The 19,890-nt window shown below is 43.4% G+C and overlaps 1 protein-coding gene across 1 annotated transcript in view; it reads left to right on the top strand.

Annotated features, from left to right (window-relative positions):
* Positions 1–19,890, top strand: part of CSMD1 (CUB and Sushi multiple domains 1) — a 4,503,734-nt gene that overhangs the window by 2,907,534 nt on the left and 1,576,310 nt on the right. Inside the window, exon 29 of the mRNA XM_078647516.1 lies at positions 401–588. Coding sequence (XP_078503642.1) covers positions 401–588 — 188 coding nt within the window. The remainder of the gene's footprint in view (positions 1–400; positions 589–19,890) is intronic.

Here is a 19,890-nt window from a genome sequence, read left to right as displayed (position 1 = left end):
TTGCAACAAGGACAATATATTTGATGGGCAACAATGCACTTTAAATGTCATCATCATAAACAATATGTACTACAGTGTCAATATGCCATGAAAACATGTATATAACATTCGCGTGTTTAGCAGGTAATCATTTAGCGATGAAGAGAGTGGGCTAGATAATTAAGTTACTATACTAAACAAGATGCTAGATAGCCTATGTTTTCACATTTTAACTGATGTACAGCTAAAAAGTCTGTAATAGAAACACTGAAGGTATAATGTGTGTCTGTTATTAGCATTCGCATTAAATACATGTTATGGAGCAAATATAGCACATTAACATTTGTTGGATAATTCAGTAGCTTCTGTTTGTTGACTTAATAAAAAGAGCCACTAAGTTAAATATTCTCTTTTATTCCAGTTTCAATATGGAGCCCAGTTATGATTTCCTACACATTTATGAAGGTGAAGATTCCAACAGTCCGCTAATTGGCAGCTTTCAAGGCTCTCAGGCACCCGAAAGAATAGAGAGCAGCGCGAATAGCTTGTTTTTGGCGTTTCGCAGCGACGCTTCTGTTGGAATGTCAGGATTCGCCATTGAATTCAAAGGTATTGTTGACATCCTCATAGGCCTCTACATATGAAAGACGAGGGTAGGAGGCATTGGTGCTGATCCAAATTGATTGTACGCTAAACAGTACATAACATTGTGTAAAGATTTTGTTTAAATTCGGAATGTTTTTTATTGTAAAATGTGAAAGACTATGCTGCTTTGCTTGCACGTCACTCCACAAACATTGGTAAGAAAAACACCAAATACCCCATGGTACTCAAAGTCGACACCCACCCTCAGTCTCGCTCCCACTGTACAGTCCCTTGAGGCAGTAAATATGCATCCATATCCTGAGGATAGACACTCGTTGTAGTAACTCCCCTCAGCAATGTTCATAAATGTCCACTTCTACTGCCACATAACATTGTACCAAGGACGCCCTTGTACAACTTCTTTGCAGGGGTGTTGATGTAGCTCAGCAACGCCTCCTCTTCCACCTCAAAATGTATTATCCTTCTCATGAATGCATCAGTACCACCTACAGCTTAACACACATGCTTTTCATGCTCCTCATTCCAGGCAACACTGACAGACAGCTGGTCACTACCGAACCAGGTTCACTTAGGGCCATATGTATCAAGGTACCAATTAGCGATTCTGTAATAGCGATTTTTAAGAAATCGCTATTTCAGAATCGCTACTTGGTATGTATCAAGAAAATCGCAATTTTTTTGCAATTTCTTGATATTCCTTAATTGCAAATTCGCAAATTGTGAATTTGCAATTAAGGAATACATTCGTATTCATTTCTATGGGCCAGGAGGCCCATAGGAAGTAATGGGAATTTATTCTCAATTTGCGATTCGCAATTTGCTGATCGCAAATTGAGAATAATTTCAAGGGTGCAGGGGTATCCAAAGGACACCCTGTTGCACCCCTGAAATAAGCATGGTTGCACATGTGGTGCATATACATGCCCTAAGGGCATATATGTGCGTCACATGGCACTTTGAAAAATGCAAAAATGGGCATTTTTCAAGAAATTCGCAAATTACCACCAACTTGAAGTTGGTGGTAATTTGCGATTCCTTAGGGACAATTAGCAATTTTTTTTAGCTTCATACATTGCATTTAAGGAATCGCAAAATTTGTGATTCCTTAAATGCAATTACAAAATAAGGAATCGCAAATTTTGCGATTCCTTATTTTGCACCGGATTGTCATTCATACATCCCATTTAGCAAATTCGCATTCACAAAGGCCGAAACAATTTTGGCCTTTGCGAATGCAAATTTGTATGATACATATGGCCCTTTGTGATTATGCTAAACCATTTGGCATTATGTAGTCCTGATCGATAATCACTAGACCCCGACATACCTGTGAACAAGGACGCAATTGGTTGACTGCCCATCCACTGTTGTTTTTTAGATCTTCTTCGCCTGTTATCTCTACCCGAACACTAGACTTTAAACCACGTGACAGCTTGTAAGCCTACGTTTCTGATTGGCCTTGCCTGCAATGAAGGAAAGGCTGAGTTTTTAAAAAATAGGCCAATAACAAAAGGGGAATTTCATCTGGGATTTCTTCATAAAGTCCCCATGTGCAGCATCCAGTCTCTCCCTCCAAACAGAAGGGATCAGGCAAACAGCACAATCTGACATATTTAACAGCACAATCTGACATATTTTTAAGCCTTATATGTCTCTTCCAATGTTGTCGTTACAATTAATTTCTTGCTGCCTTAAAACCTTTTCCCCAGATCCTGATCTCGTGATGAATGAAGATCATTTTCACTTTCATAAGCACCGATCTTCGGCACTTCCATCATTGTGTAGCATTAAAAGGCTCGCATACCACTGCACTGTCTCTGGTAATACTCCTTAGAGCCTACACAAGACAATGGCAGAGAAAGGCCTTGATATACAGATGCTCAATTTAAACTAATAGCTTTACTGCTCCTTTTCAAGAATGGCTGAGATTTTCCTCTTTAAGAAAGTAAAACATACTTTTTACAAAAAATATTGCTTACAATAAAAATGCTTTGTCTGTGTCACTTTTTATTTTATTTTCCACAACTATGACCGGTTATAAGGTTTCATCTTCCTTTCTATAAGAAAACCGGTTTAAGTCTTTTTGTTATAATCCCTGCACTGGCTGGGCTTCTTGAAGGGCATCAGTTACATGTTTCTGTCACAACTTATCTCTGCACAGGAGATGTGAGAGGCTGTAGAGATACGAGTCTTGCTGAGAACAGAAGGCTTCCTGGGCTCCCAACACCCTCCTTTATGAAAGCCATCTCTGACCAATAATCAAAGAGGTATTAAAAATAGACTAGAGTCTTGGCCGTGCCTCATACTGTAGCAACCACTGTCAAGTATGTGAACACTGATAAAACGACAACTCAATGGGGCATCCTATATTTTGCTTTGACAACTAGGAGACAAAAATGACCAATTCTACGGCCTCCCCTTGGAAGATATAGAAACTTATGATCTACCAGTTGCTTTTGGTGGATCTTGATGAAAGGGAAATAAGGCCACATGTACGAAGGCTTTTTGTGGTCGCAAACAGGCCAATTCACAGAATCACCCCATTTGTGAATGTAAAAAGGCTTTTTTACATGTACAAGTCCCTATTTGCAAATCGGTAACCTATTACCGAATCGGAAATGGAATCTGTGATTCAGTATTAGGAATGGGAGTGCTTAGGACATCCCATCCTAATACCACAGTGGTATGTGTGAAAGTATTGTGACCCAAATGCGGTCACAAAACATTTGCATTTTACCTATTACTTCAAGTATGTGGTGACCTATTTGCAAATGGGCAGGAGTCCCCATGGGACACCTTCTCATTTGTGAATGTTTGTAAAAACATTTTGATAAGCACAGGCAGTGGTACCGTGGCCCACTGCCTGATCTTAAAAAATGTAAATAAAAAAAGTCTTTTTTTTCCATGTATCCCATTTTCCTTTAAGGAAAACGGTATGCATTTCACAAAAAAAGATTGCTTTATTTAAAAGCAGTCCCAGACATGGTGGTTTGCTGATCCCAGCATGCTACCATCCCTGTAGGTCTATTGGCGACCCAATGGGATTTGCAAAATGTGCAAAGACACATTTGTACATCATTGCTTGTGATTACCAAATTCTGAATCACAAAAATTTGCTAATTATGAATCACAAATTATTACCTTTGTACAAATGGCCTTTAGACAGTGGGATTAGGCTTCACTTGATCATCTTCTAGGCTGGGTAATGTGGCATTTTGAGATACATTTTAGAGTAAATGTCAGGAACTGCATTATCCTGCTGGATAGGAGTTATGCTATGATGTGTTTCTAGAATTCAGCCAATGATGAGTGCGTTAAAAATATAAAACACTTTTCCCTTCCCACTCAAAAAAGAAGTTTTCTCGAAACAGAGGAGAAAACATAAAAGCAGACTGAAATGTCCCTTCCACTACTGGAACGAATAAAGAATACTATGCCTTCTCCCTTTTAAATATCTGAGTTTAAAAAGCTACTCTCAAGGGCATATAAGCTGGGTTGTTGTTGACCCGCAAAGAGAAGATAGTCAAGGTTCACTTTAGGGGAAGTCCTGCTCCTGTAGCACTTCGTTTCTGAGAAGAAAGATGTGGAACATCTCAAAAAAGATACAACAACATTTGCAAGAAGAAAAAAAAACAATGCCTCTGGCAACTGCACGTTTGGTTTTTGTACCAACTCAAAGCAGGGAAATATTTGTTCTCACTGGAACACCTGGCCTTATGTCCTAGGAGAATTTGTGAAGTATTATGAACTTCTAGAACACCAGGGATAGAGCAATAAAACTTTTGCTACAACTTCTGAAAGTTTGCCATTTGGTTTTATCCTCAATTTCTGAAACACTTTGTAAACGTGCACATTTATTGCACATGACTTAAACCCTCTTTTAAGGGGCGCCGTTTTTGCTTTGCTTCAGTGCCCAATCAATTATGTTGCTGTCTCTAGTGGCCGTGTTTTAAGACTCACAGCCAGCTCAGTTGTACATTGAAAATGTTTCTTTCATAAACTGCCTGTGGTTAGAAGACTCGCATTGTTTTAATTGCTTCTGACCTCCTACCTCACATTTACTTTATTTTGATGCTGTGTGAATAAATACATTAATCTTTTGGTGGATTAGAAATTACAATTTACATATTTTTTTAGCTTTTACTCTGTTTTGGGGTTTGCTGTGCAGGTATCAGACGCACATTTTCTCTAAGGATAGCACCGCTGTTTATCCCACACTACCAGTGACAAGGTTAGCATTTTTCAAAGAAGCATGTGTTTTCCTTCAGGCACTAGATTGTTTTGGCTCTATTTGATCTTCCACAGCTCGCATTAGGACTGAGATCACTTGGCCCCAAAATGTTTATTGCAGATACCACAGATAATAATAAAACTTAATCTATGTCTTCCACTGTTACTCTGGCATTTTCAGAATGTCTAACTGGTAAAAGTGGTCCAGGTTTTTACAACACAGGTTTATATTCTGCTTCTTCCTGACAAGGCAGCTTACTTCAGGATAGCTGTAGCGTGATCATACAAGCTGTGCACTTATTTCCTGTATACACTTGGTAACATCTTTGGAAATTCTATCAGTGGGCAGCAGGCTGATTCAATTCCAGATCTATGTAGTTTCATGCCCTATATTCTTTGAGGCAGGCTTCACAACAGGTTGCCTGTCCCATGCAGTAGACAAGGAATACTCCTCAGGAGGCAATCCTGGGACAAGTCCCCTGACTTTTTTGCCTCTGCCTCCTGTAATCTTGATGCTGTGCTGGATTTCGTTTTTGCTGGTTTAGATGCTTTGGGCACTTTGCCACTGCTGATCAATGTCAAAGTGCAAGTGCTCCGTGGGTACATTGCTATTATGATTGGTTAACCATGATTGGCATATTTGTTTCATGAGTAGGTCACCAGTAAAGTGCACTGAGTGTGCCAGGGCTTGTGATTCAAATGCTAGTAGTGGGCCTGCACCACTGATTGTGCCACCCACATGAGTAGCCCTAAAATGTTGTCTCAGGCCTGCCTCTGCAATGCCTGTGTGCAGTTGCTAACTGCCATACTGACCTGGCCAGTGTCCCCACGGGCCAGGCCCAACCCTTCCCTTTCTGTGCACATTGGATACCCCTCTGGAAGGCCCAAGGTACCCCCTTAGGCAGGGTGCAGGGTATGTGAAAGGTAGAGCATGTACTAGTGTGGGTGACATGCTCTGATGGTGAAATACTGCCAATTTCGTTTTTCACCACTGGAAGGCTATCTTGCCCATAGGATAGAATAGGGAATGCTGTATATAATGTTTACCTGCATATCTTCCTTTGGGAGCAAGATAGAAATTAAAGTCTGGTATCCCTGAACTCAGCATTTAATAACCTATCTTTTAGGAAGGATGGTTTTTAAATCCTGTGTTTGGAAACAGCACTTTTAGAAAGTGGCTGTTTTCTTTTCTAACCTTTCTGTGTGCCTCTGCCTGTTTGTGAATTGACCGTCTGGTTTGTAAGTGACAGGGGCTGGGGTGGCTCCAGGAGGCTGGGTGAGTCAGCACTAGGCTGAAAAACTCCATCTGCATCTTGAGTGGTGGGAGGGGATAGCACTTGGGTCTGAATAAGGCTGTGCCCTCCTTCCACAATGTTGGCTCCGACTCCCGCTGTGCGGCTGGCGACCCTGCCCCTCTCTCTCAAAGGAAGATGGTGTCCACTGGCAGGAAGCACCCAGAACTGGTTTGGAAGGGGCTCAGAGCCCTCCTGCACAAAGGGATCAAATACCTTTTGGGGTATAACTACAGGACCCAAACCCCTGAACTTTAGATCATCCTGGAATCAAGAAGGAACCTCTGCCAAGGAGAAAAGCTGGAAGACTGAAAAGGAAGGACTGCCCTGCTGTGTGTTTTTAGGCTGACCTGCAGTTGCTATTCTGCCAAGGAGAGGGGAAGGACTTTGCTGTTGCTGCGTCCCCTGCTTGAAGAGATCTCCAAGGGTCTGAGAAGAGCTGGCCTCCTGTTAAGAAGTCCCAGGAACAAAAAGACTTCACCCCCATCGTCCCCCCTGAACTCTGCTGTGTGAGTTCTGACCTGCCTTGAGTGCTTGATCCATTTGTGGGACCTCTGGAGGTTGTTTCCTGCTGTTTCGGGAGCTGGTAAAGAAGAAGAGAAGAAGATCTATAATTTTGCACACATCGCTCGTGGAACGCATTGTCAATAATGTGGGAAGATTCCTGACACTGCGAGTATCGGCGCAGAACCTGTCGTCGCTGTGAGAACCGACACACCGCTTGCCTGCGGAATGTATCCCGTTGCAGCGAACATCTTCCAGCACCAACGCATCGAGGGGCTGCTACAAGAGAGAATCAACTCTGCGCCACGCTTCGCCGCTGAACCGAAGATCGTCACCGTCCCGGAGATCGTCGCATCGTACCCGTACGAGACGCTTCCTACCGGAGAACCTGCAAACCGGAATCCTTACAAGGTATCCCATCGCCCCCCATACAGACTTGATTCAAAGCAACCCGCCCGCTGCATGGTTGCGGGGTTGTCGCATCGCCACCCCAGGGTCTCAGGAGTGATGCATCGCTTGTTTTCTGTCACTGCAGCTGCCGCTTGGAACTTTTGTCGCATCTACAGGTACTTTGGGCTAAAAGTGATGCAACTGTAGATTATTTTGGTGCAAACCCTTGAATTCTTTTTAAAGACTTGGGGGGTCATTAGGATGGCGGATTTCCCGCATACTCCGGGCCGGCGGAAGCCACCGCCGGCCCGGAGTATGCGGGAAATCCGCCGAGGAGGCCTGAAAGACCCACCGCCAAATCAGGATGGCTGGTGGGTCTCCCAATCCGTCCGCCGCTTTTCCGCCGCGGTCGGAAGGCGACCACGGCGGAAAAGCAATAACATGGCTAGCGGTGTCTATCAGACACCGCCAGCCATATTAGGATGCAGGGTGAGTCATGCTTTTCCGCGGCGGCTTTTCCGCCGTGGAAAAGCATACGGACAGTCACTTTGGGGGCCCGTTGCGGGCCCCCTGGGTGAAGGTTGCGTGGGGGGTGCACATGGGGAGTACCTATGGTACCCCCCTGCCCTTGCGTGCACGAAGCGGCAGGCACCGCGCGGTGCCTGCCGCTTTGTGCATGCAAATGCACACCTTTCGTTTTTTGCATTGCGGCGGATGCTGCTTCAAGCAGCATCCGCCGCAATGTAAAACATACAGGATGTGACCGCCAGGGTGGCAGTCACATCCTAATTGCTATGGAGGGACCGCCGCTGCCCATGCGGACGGTCCCTCCAACTCAGGGGTGGCGGACGGACGCAAGTCCGTCCGCCATCCTAATCGGCCCCTTATTTTGGAACAGTGTATTTTGGTTTTTTGTCATTTTGGTCTTGTGTAGTCTAGATAAAAATACTTAATTTTTCTAAACTGGTGTGGAGTCCATTTGTGGTGTTTTCACTGTGTTACTGTGAGTGTTGGTACAAATACTTTACACATTGCCTTTGATAAGCCTGTCAGCTCATGCCAAGCTACCAAGAGGGTGAGCAGGGGTTATCCAAAGAGTGTATCCCCCTTTCCCTGACTAGAAGCAAGTGTCCCTATTTGGACATTAGTACCTACCTCTGCCAACCAGAGACCCCCAGATCTAACAGCTGCCATTTCTCTATTTCCAGCAAATATGTAATGCATTTGAAAGCGTAGACATTCAGTACATGACAAAGAGAAAGCACAAACTCTGTTATTACTCACATATTCTCTTGCTCACTTATGCACTCCCTCACATATTCAGCTGCACACTTATTAAGGCAATTGTGCCTTGACACACTCCCTCACATACACTCACTTGGTCAGTCACAGAAATACCATCAGATACTCGCACACATACTGTAACTGACATATCCTCACACTTTTGAACTCTGTTTCTGTCATACACTTGCAATTCTCTTTCCTCATTCTCTCTGTCTCTTACACTCTTTATGTTGGTCTCTACCTTTATCCGTCTTTGCTGGAAGGTGGTTTATTAGTAGGCACAAGTAGGTACCTACAGCTAGTAATCACAGCACAATCACAAATAAGTTCCAGTCAAGTCTCAATAAATTAATCCTTGCTCAGCCCTGGGTAGCTTGTCAGACTAACAGTCAGGCTTAACTTTGGAGAAAGGTGTGTAAACCATTTAATATCACCAAAAACAGTAAATAAGGCACAACCCAATACAAATTCAGCACCACTTTATAAAAATTGAGAATATTTGTATCTTTAAAATGACAATAAAATAACAAAGATCCTATGTATGGAACCAGAGATATGAATTTTTAACTTGAAAAATAAAAAAATGCTTCCTAGCACCTAAAAGTGAAAAGCACCGGACCGGGACAAAGTAAAGTTTCAGGCCAATTGTGACCGAGCACAAGTCGGATATGATGAGTGGCTGGGGCCGGTCAAGTTTTTAACTTCTGACCTAGTCACTTTTTTGCAGCTTTTTCACTCAACATTGAGCAATCGGGTCCAGCTTTTGATTCTATGATGCCAGCATGCTACAGTGCGGTGCCTCAGTGAGTCCTGGAAGTCTTTGTCTTCGGTGTCCGCAGCAAGGAGCTTTGGAACTTTCAGCAGGGCAAATCTGCACGGTCAAACCAAGTCGCAGTCATCATTGAGGCTGGTCTTCTCATGAAGCTTTTTTACAAAAGTTGGCAAAAAGTTCCCAAACTTTCAGTTCTTCTTCTGAAATGTTCCTTGAGGGCCAGGAAGGGTACACAGAACCAGGGGTTCAGAACTCTGGTTTGCCTCTGGGAATTTGGGACTCCAACTACAACAATGCACTTGGTCAATCCAAGTAAAATCCAGGTGAAGCTCGTCAGCTGGAGTTGTCCTTGTTGTGGATGTTGCAGGTTGCTTCTTCCAGCTCTTTTATACCTATTGCTGATAAGTTAGTCTGTTAGACCTGGCATTCTTGACATTGTTTCCCCTGTCTTTTTGCCTCTACCTCCTGTATTTCTGATTTTCTGGTTTGTGTACTCTGGGCACTTTACCACTGCTGATCAGTGCTAAAGTGCAAGTGCTCCATGAATAAATTGTGATTATTATTGGCTATCCATTAATGGCATATTTGATTTACTGTTAAGTCCCTAGTAAAATATACTGTGTGCTAAGGCCTGTAATTCAATTGCAACTAGTGGGCCTGCAGCACTGGTTGCGCCTCCCACATGTATAGCCCTGCAAACCTGTCTCAGGCTTGCCATTGCTGTGCTGGTGAGTGCAGTTTTAAACTGCCATATCAATCTGGCAGGTGCACCCACTTGTCAGGGCCAAACCTTCCCTTTTACTACATGAAAGGCACCCCTACGTTAGGCCCAGGGTACCCCTATGGACAGGGTGCAGTATATGGGAAAGGTAGGACATGTATGGTGTGTCTTACTTGTCCTGATGGTCAAATACTGCAAATTGTGTTTTTCACTATTGCAAGGACTAGCTCTCCCATAGGTTATCGTTAGAGATGTCTTGTTACGTTTTACAAGTGCAATTTTCTATTTGGAAGAGCTAGAGATTTGGAGTTTGGGCTCTCTAAGCTCAGGATTTAGAAACGCATCTTTTAAGAAAGGTGTTTTTTTAATTGTGAGTTTGAAAATGCTACTTTTAGAAAGTGGGCATGTTCTTGCTTTGACATCCTGTGCCTCTGCCTGGCTGTGGACTCAATGTCTAGTTTGGACTGAGAACTGGGTTGTTTGTGCATTCACTCTAGGCAGTCACATAATGCGAGCTGAAGTGTGCCCTACATATCCTAATGGCCCATCACCAGGATGATGGGCCTTTCTGAGCCAGCTTGGTGGGAGGAGTGTCACTGACACCAAAATAGGGATGTGCCTGGCCTCTCACAATGCTGTCTCCACCCCACCTGCAGTGTATCTGGAGCCAAGGCAGGGCAAGGCAGGATAAGGCAGGATCTTGTGGACAACAAAGACTTTCCTTTGAAGTACGCCTACTTCAAAAACCAAAAGGTGTATAAGTATTGGACCTGTAACCCACATTTTGAGAACGTTTCTGGATTGAGGATGCTGACAAGAAGAAGAGCTGAAGAGCTGTCAGGAGGAGTATTGCCCCTTTGCTGTGTGTTGCTTTGCCGGGTTGGCCTGCAGTTGCTCCTTCTGTCTGTGGGTAGTAAAAGAACTGGACTTTGCTTTTGAATCTTTTTTTTCCAAAGTTCTCTAATGGCTTGTGTGTGCTCACCTCCTGGTGGAAGTCTCAGTGCCATGAAATACTTCAGCTGCAGCATCCCTGAACTTCTGACCTGCCAAGTTGTGCCAATTCCAGTTCTGGGCCCTTGGAGGTTGTTCCTGCTGCAAAGGACTACAAAATCGATGCATCTCCCTTCCAGCACCTGTTTTTCTGACGCAGCACTGCTGTGCAGGAGGGGTATCCATACACCGCTGCTGAGTAGCTTAATAAATTGATGCAGCACCTGTTTGTGGCCCAAAGAACCGCCACAGCCTGAGTCCAGCGCACCATGTCTCTGACGTCTGAGACCACCACACTGACTCTGGCACAGGCCCTGCTGTGTGGCTGTAAGAATTGACGCATCACCAGTACGCGGCTGAAAGAATCAGCAGAGCGCCTGTTTGCTAACTCCACCTCAACGTCCAGCTCGTCCAGATTTCCATGTATTGCACCTGTGCGGAAAGTTTCCCACTGCGCCACCCACAGACCAGAATCGAGTTTGGATTTCGATGTATCGCTTCTCATTACAGTCCGGAACCGACAAAACCTTTTACTGTATGCAGCAGAACTGATGCATCGCTTCCCTAGGGACTCAAGAAAGATGCATCCCTGTGTTTTCGGACGCTTCCCTCCTCTGCAGCTTTTCTTCCTTGTGGATTTTACCCCCCAAATGTACTTTGTGTGAAATTAACACATCCTTAGAGTTCTATGGGCAGAATTGCCTAAACATTTTAAAAGTGATATTTGGAGTTGTGTATTTTGGAGTTTTGTTGTTTTGGTCTTGCTAGGTTTAAATAAAGAATGGTTATTTTTCTAAACTGCTGTGGTGTCCATTTGTAGAGTTTTCACTGTGTTACTGTGTACTTTGTACAAATGCTTCATGCTATGCCTCTGAGATTAGCCTGACTGCTTGTGCCAAGCTGCCAAGAGGGTGTGCAGCAGTTATCTTGGGTGTGTAATCACTTTCCCCTGACTAGAAGGAAGGGTCCCTACTTGGACATGGTGCAAGCCACTGCCAACTTTAGACCCCCATTTCTAACAGAGTCCACTCCTTTATCTTTTGAGACTGACAATTTCCTTTTGCAGTAACACCTTGAGAGTGCAGCAGGTGCAGTCCTTCTGTGTGCAATCTTCTCTTGTGCAGTCCAAGGGTCCAGCAGCACAGTCCTTCTTTCCCAGAAATCTTTGAGTTGCTCCTGCAGCTCTCCCTTGTTTACTGCCCATCATGGGCTGGCAATGGGGTTCACATTGCCATCCTCTGCCATGGCAACTTCCTGGGAAGTGTGGCATATTTCTCTCCTATAATGCACATTTCCTCAAAAATCAAAATGGAGAAGCTTTCTCAGGTCAGGCTAACCCAACCCACCGTTGTGGATAACTTTTGCGTATACTCCCCATCCAGCCCCTCTCCTAAATTAATTAGAGGGGATACCATCTGGCTTGGGATCAGGGTAGTGGTGGTGGGCCTAGTTTCTATGCTATCTGGGCTTCTTCTCCCCAGCCCGTTTCCTGTCCTGTCATCTGCAGGCAGCAGATCTCCTTCCACTAGATGACTGCATTGTTTCAGCCCAGGCCTCTTTGCACCTAATCAGGGAGCAGCTTGGCTTAGGGTGTCAAAGGCCGACTAATCAGAAGAAGCAGCTACAGGGTTGCTTTAGGTAACTTCCGGAAAGTAAGTTCTAAAGCATATTTCCTGGAATGATTATAATAAATTCTCCCTGGTAAGTGGTTGGGATTCTTGAAACTATCATTCTGATAATTGAATTATGTTACAAGCTCACTTCTGTCAACATTTAGGCTTTAATAAAGCCTTCTCATGTTAACCTATGGAGCTAGCAGCACTACTTTGGGAAAAATGACTTTGGCTGTTTCTCCCTCACCATGGCACATAAGCTATCTTTTATAGTGTCCCTACTTTTTATAGCAAGGCAACCTACCCTTGGGTCTCCCAGGGCAGACCTTAGTGGTGATTTATATGTAATAAAATGGTAGTTTTAGACTTTGAGAGTAATTTTAATTCCAAAGTAGTATTAGGACACCGTTTTATTTTAAACCCAGCCTGAAAGGCAGGACTGGCTTTAAAATGACACCATAGCAGTGCACACTTAAGTATATTAAGTCCACAGAGGTCTCTAAACCTCCATGCCCTATCATATACTAGGTACTTACAGGTAGGTTGTCTGAATCGATTCTAATTAGACCAATTACCATAAACCTTTTTAGGACAGAACACTTGCCCAGGGCCTGGTTAGCAGAGCCCAGGGCACTTCCAGAGCCAATAACGACCAGTATCTGGAAAATGGAAATGGGTGTGATCAGGGCAAATAGGTTGACTTTCCTACAGCCTTCCACTGCCTCTCACGCATAAGCTTTCACTCACTTTTGTCTGACTTTCTTTTTCTCCATTCTTGCTGCTTCTAAGTGTAATTGTTTCCTTCCTCTATTTCTTTCAATGTTAGTCTTCCTTCTCTCTGTGACTTTCTGTTTACTTCTTTGAATCTTTTCTTGTTCTTGTTCTTGTTCTCTCTCTCTATATATATATAACTATCTATATATCTATCTATCTATCTATCTATCTATCTCTCTATCTATCTATCTATCTATCTATATATTTATATATATATATATATATATATATGAAACGAAGAATCCCAACCGCTTCTGGCAGCGGTTTAAGCAGGCGCAGACCTCCTCTCCAGAGAACAGATATCGGATGTTAAATCGCCAGACAAGCCATCACACTAATCAAAGTGCCAGCAGTGCATATTTATTTTGCAAAAATGTGTCAGAGCAAGTGCCCTCCCTGACGCGTTTCGCTCCGCGGACGGAACTTGGTCACATGACGCGTCAGGAGTAGGCGGTGCAATAAATGGTAATTAAAAGCCCAAGCGCCTAAAGAAACAGGACGCAAGGGTCACAACAAAGCAAACAAGCAGTAGTTTAAACATCATGTTAACAATACATGTTCAAGTACTTGAAATGTTTGAACATAGAGACACAGTAAAAGCATAGTGCTAGAATACGAAATGCCAACAAACCAATGTAAATCAAATCCATTACAGTAAAATAGTTTGCTGTGACATCATCAACCAATGATTTATGGAATGAAACCACAACAAATGTATTCCCTGTATACTCTCCCGTAATTTCATAAACAAGAGTATAACATGGAAAAATTGTATCTATTGCAAGTGCAAAATGTGGTTAAAAAACCAAATACATAGGCCTAAACAAAAAAAATGTATATAAACAAATGTCTCAAAGTGCTTGAATGCTAAAGTGCAAATGCTTTAAAAGAAACCTCATATTCAGATGTTAGATACATGGAATATATTTAGGCGATAGAGAACTCATCTGAGAACCTGCAAAAGAAGTATATATACCACAGAACAACAGCAAGTGCTCATCAAGCATATATAAACATGTCATAATCAGACATATAGAAAAAATATACAGCATAGGGGAAGATAAATCACTAACCATGGTTATGAAAAGGAACACATTCTACAGAAAATGATGTAATTCATCAAAAGCATTTAACCCATTTGGCGATCTGGTGTCGAGCAAAAGAATAAAGTATGCTTCTTTCTGGCGCAACAATTTCTCACGGTCACCACCCCTGCCCAGATTAGCTACAGAACACAATAAAGTATATTTCAAATCTTTCAATTTTCTATCATGAACTGCTTTAAAGTGGCGAGCCACTGGATAATTCATGTCAGAGTTTACTATGGCTCGAATATGTTGCAATATCCGTTGCTTGGCTTGCAACTTAGTGCTTCCAATGTAGGAGAGTGAGCATGTGCAGGTGAGTTGGTAAACTACATAGTCACTGCGACATGTAAGATGTTCTTTTATTGGAATAGCTCTTTCATTGAAGGCAGATATGTAATGCGTGCGGTTGACAGCAAAGGTGCAAGCACGGCATGAAGTACACCTATAGAAACCCGGTTTATTAAGCCAGGTAGTTTTAGATGGAAGCTCAGGTTGGGATCTATCTAAAGAGTCTTTCATAGAAGGAGCCCTCCTAAAGGTGATGGCCGGTAATCTAGGCAAAAATGGACCAAGAATCACATCTGTTAATACTATAGGCCACTCTGATCTGATGATCTTACTTAACTTAGAGGTTTGGGAGCAGTAGGTAGTGATAAAGCGAGTTGAGCCCAAGATGGCGGAATCAGGGATAATTTTGCTTTTTGAGGTCAAGAGTTCCTCACGAGGACGAGCTAGTGCTTTGGCAAGAGCCTGATCTAAAATGACTCTATTGTAACCACGTCTGAGGAATCTTTCCCTAGATTCCGATAAACACTGGTTAGTGGTGTCTGGGCTACTACAAATGCGTTTGATACGAATAAATTCTCCAAAAGGTATGCTATTTATGGCATGTGGAGGATGGGCACTGCGGGCATGCAAGATGGAATTGCCCGCAGTGCTTTTCCTGTGAAGTTTTGTCTGAATGATCAATATAAACCTGGACATCCAAACATTCTGCAGAGTTTGATGTAATGTTGGCAGTAAATCTTAGGTTCCTGTTGTTTGTATTGATCTCACTAACAAACAAAGCTGCTTGTTCTTGAGAACCCTTCCAGACGATAAAAATATCGTCGAAAAACCGCCAATAATAAACAAGGTGAGGAAGCCAATGTGCGTGGGTAACACAAGGAACATGCCTCTCCCACCAACCAACATGAAGGCATGAATAGCTGGGGGAGAAGCATGAACCCATGGCCACCCCGCGTTCCTGATGGTAAAAATCCTTGTCAAATTGGAAGTAGTTGTTAAAAAGGCATATGCATATCATGTCAAGTAACATAAGGTTGTGATCTCTCATGGCAGCCTCTCGTGAATCCAAGAAGTATTGAACAGCTTCCAGACCCTGTAGATGGTTGATGCTGGTGTAAAGTGCCTTAATATCCATCACCAGGAAACAAAAATCAGGACACCAAGTGATTTGACTAATCTTAACCAAAAAATCCGTGGTATCTTTAAGAAAAGAAGGGAGAGAAATCATATGGGGCTGAAGAAAAAAATCCACATATTTTGAAATATTTTCATTCATACTACCATGGGCAGAAATAATAGGACAACCTGGGACAGGAACGATGCATTTATGGATCTTGGGTAAAAGATAGAAAAGTGGCGTGATGGGATGTGATACATTAAGGAATTTTGTTTCATCCTTGGTCAGTAAGCCACGTCTATACCAGAGATTGATGTCTTTTCTAGTTTTCTCGTGGCTATTCAACATCACAAACTTGGTACTTTTAGTATAACAAAGGGGGTCGCCTAGTTGGCGGGCTGCCTCTAATATATAATCAGTTTTGGCCCATAATACTGTGTTTCCCCCCTTGTCCGCACTTTTCACTACCACCTGATTATTACCCTGAATCTTTTTAACAAGTTTAGTATATTGCACATTGTTGAAATCACATTGTTTTTTCTTTTTTCCAAGCACCGATTTATTAAGTATCTTAAGTTCTGTAATAATCCTGTCACTGAACACATCCAGAGCGTCTTTGGGCATCAAAGGCAGAAATGTGGATTTGCCCCAAAAAGCAGTAGTTGGTGGTTGATTCACAGTAATAACTTGACTGACTGTAAGGTTAGTTTGTGAACTTTCTTCGTTAGCTAAAGAAATCAAAGTTGGTAATCCTTGTAGATGCTTAACCTGTAAAGACTTCTCGTCTGATGTTGTCACTGCAGCATTAGCACGTGTATTCGGATTTTCCGGGTGTAACAAAAAATATTTTTGTAATTTTATTTTCCTAATAAATTTAAATACATCGATACGTGCTTGAACATAAGAGAAGTCATTAGGTGGACAATATGAAAGTCCCAAAGAGAGGAGTTGTTCCTCCGCCCTAGAAAGTGTCATATCTGTCAAGTTAATTACTGTGTTATCTTGTGCACTTGTTACTTGTTCCAATTCTTGCGAGCTCTGCCTCGCCCTCCACCTCTTTTTGGCAATCCGTTTTCTACGGCGGCGTTTTTGACTGCCGCTTTGCCTGCTTGTGGAGGATTGTTCCGTGAGCGCAGAGAGTACCTCCGGTCCTCGCTGACAAAATTTAATTCATCAACCACTGAAAACTTTGTAAGATCGACAGAACTTGCATCCGAAGGTGGCAAACTTTCCTCTGAGCCACTGAATGATGCTATCTTCATTGGTCACAGTAGAGCTTGAAGGTGCCGTTTGATCAGTAGTCACACCCGTTTTCTGTTGGACGGACATGGCTTTGCGTTTATATGAGTATTTACGTGAAAAGGTAAAAATACGCCCAGTCGCATAATCCTGTTTGTCCCTTGCAAATTTGTGAATTTTACGCTCTTGAATAGTTTGCTCCAACTTTACGAGTCTTTGGTCAATTTCTTTGCGGTTCTTAGCTATTAGTTCAGTTTCACCAGTGGCTTCCAAAAGAGCATTAACCTTGTCGATTTCAGTTAGCAATGCTTCTCTATCTGAGTGGGCAAATTCGACCAAAATCAATAGCATATTTTTAGATGACTGCAAACTATTCTCTGCCCATGCCTGAAGCATTTTAGGATCCGGGTTTTCGTATGTGGGAACAATCATTACTCTTAAACCACGTGGAACACGGTTAGCTTCCAGATATTTTTCTAATGATTTCTTCTCCCACCACTTCGATAACTCACTGCGAAGCAGTTTCTCCAAAGTCTTTAGTAGTTCCCTAGTGCTGTTATTGATGTTCGTGGTGCGACTTTCCTAAGTGGTTACAGACGTTACAGTAGGCAGGTTTTCGTAGAGAGCCTCCGCCGCCGTTTCCCTACTCCTAAGCGCGTCGCTGGAAAACATATTTGCATACAAAGTAAGCGGCTTTGAATACGCCGCTAGACTGCTGTTTTGGCTGAAATCAGTTCAAAGTATTGGTTGGAGTTCAGCCCAAACCCGCTAAGCTCAACGATGTAAAGATGGTTCGCACGCTCAGTGCCTTACCGGATTCCGCCTCGTAATGCCGTTAGAAGTCCGCCCACCTCTCCAGCTCCGAAGCACCTCTTCGGGTCCGGTCACCACTTGCACGAACAGATGAAATAACTCAATCCATGAGCTGCGGGGGGCACGGTAAACAGTACTTGTTCAGTTCAACTGTAGAACGCCGAGGCGTTTTGGGTTGCAACAAACACCGTGCCTCAAAACATGGGCGGGTCCACGAAACCGGAAGCAAACCAATTCCGGTAATGAAATGAAAGAAGAATCCCAACCGCTTCTGGCAGCGGTTTAAGCAGGCGCAGACCTCCTCTCCAGAGAACAGATATCGGATGTTAAATCGCCAGACAAGCCATCACACTAATCAAAGTGCCAGCAGTGCATATTTATTTTGCAAAAAAGTGTCAGAGCAAGTGCCCTCCCTGACGCGTTTCGCTCCGCGGACGGAGCTTGGTCACATGACGCGTCAGGAGTAGGCGGTGCAATAAATGGTAATTAAAAGCCCAAGCGCCTAAAGAAACAGGACGCAAGGGTCACAACAAATATATATATATATATATATACTAGCAGCCCGTCCCGACGTTGTCGGGTATGAATTACTGCCGGCCAGTAGTATATTGTTTTGTAGGATTTCGTTTTGATAGCATTTCTTATCTGTGACAGGCCTGTGAAACCTTCCGATTCACAGTTCACTGCTGATGCACTTAAGAGTGCGCGTTCAGTAGTGTGTGAACTCGAGTTTCCCTACATTATTTTTCTTTGCAATATTATATAGCGCAAACTCGACAACATGGCATGAGCACAATTTACATTACAGAAGAACACATTAATTTGTGGTAGGCATGGGGAGACAAAGCGATCTGCCTGGAATCACAGGATGTTGAGCTGATGCCAAGATTTGAACGTAGCTCCCCAGCTCTAAAGTTCGCAATTCTAGAACTTGTGGCGGGAGGTGCGTCTAAAAGTGTATGTCGGTGCTGGCCATCAATGAGGGAGACCTGTGCATTTTTCAAATGGGTGGTAAAAAATATGAGTATGTTGCTGGAGATGTGGGCTGCCGTGCCACCAATGTTCTTACCGGGGGAGAGTAAACACCCATTATTCCGCAACTTTCTTTCCACATACCATCACTCCGCATACTTTCATTACGAAAGTACCATGACTCCGCAATGCCATTATAACGCATGGCATTACATTTTATATGCTTTTACCACGCATACATTTACAACGAAATTCGTTGTAAATGCATGAATGGTAAAAGCATGTTTTTTTTAAATGTTTGGATAAGGTAAGTATGGGTATAGGGGTATATGTTTTGGGGTACTGGGGTATATGTTTGGGGTGTTTGGGTATTTTAAGGGTTCAGATATAGTTTTGGGTTATGGGGTACAGGGGTAGTTTTAGGGTTTAGGGATAGGTATGGGTTTTGGGGTACAGGGGTATTTTTAGGGTCCAGGGCTAGGTTTGGGTTTTGGGGTATAGGGGTATTTTTAGGGTTCAGGGGTAGGTTTGGTTTTTGGGGTACAGGGGTATTTTAAGGGTTCGGGGCTAGGTTTGGGTTTTGGGGTACAGGGGTACTTTTAGGGTTCAGGGCTAGGTTTGGGTTTTGGGGTACAGGGGTATTTTAGGGTTCATGGGTAGATTTGGGTTTTGGGGTACAGGGTTATTTTTAGGGTTCAGGGGTAGGTTTGGGTTTTGGGGTACAGGGGTATTTTAAGGGTTCTGGGCTAAGTTTGGGATTTGGGGTACAGGGGTATTTTAGGGTTCAGGGGTGGTTTGGGGGTACAGTGGTATTTTTAGGGTTCAGGGCTAGGTTTGGGTTTTGAGGTACAGGGGTATTTATAGGGTTCAGGGCTAGGTTTTGGGGTACAGGGGTATTTTTAGGGTTTAGGGATAGGTTTGGGTTTTGGGGTACAGGGTATATTTATAGGGTTAAGATGGGTTAGTGTTTGAGGGCGTTGGGGTATTTTAAGGAGTAAGGTTGGTTTATGATTATGGGTGCAGGGGTATTTAAAGGGAGCAGGGTGGGATTAGCACACGATATGAGACATGGCATGAAGGGCAGAATGTACCACACGCCCCCAGCGTTTGTCACGCCCCCAGCACATGCCCACAGCACAACGCAGACACGCCCAGAAGGGACTACTTTGCTGGCACGGTTCTTTTACCTTTTAAATGTATATGGTGGGCGTCTGCATA

This window comes from Lissotriton helveticus, chromosome 6 (assembly GCF_964261635.1).
Source record: "Lissotriton helveticus chromosome 6, aLisHel1.1, whole genome shotgun sequence".
Taxonomy (NCBI): Eukaryota; Metazoa; Chordata; class Amphibia; order Caudata; family Salamandridae; genus Lissotriton; species Lissotriton helveticus.
This window is presented reverse-complemented; position numbering and strand designations above follow the sequence as displayed.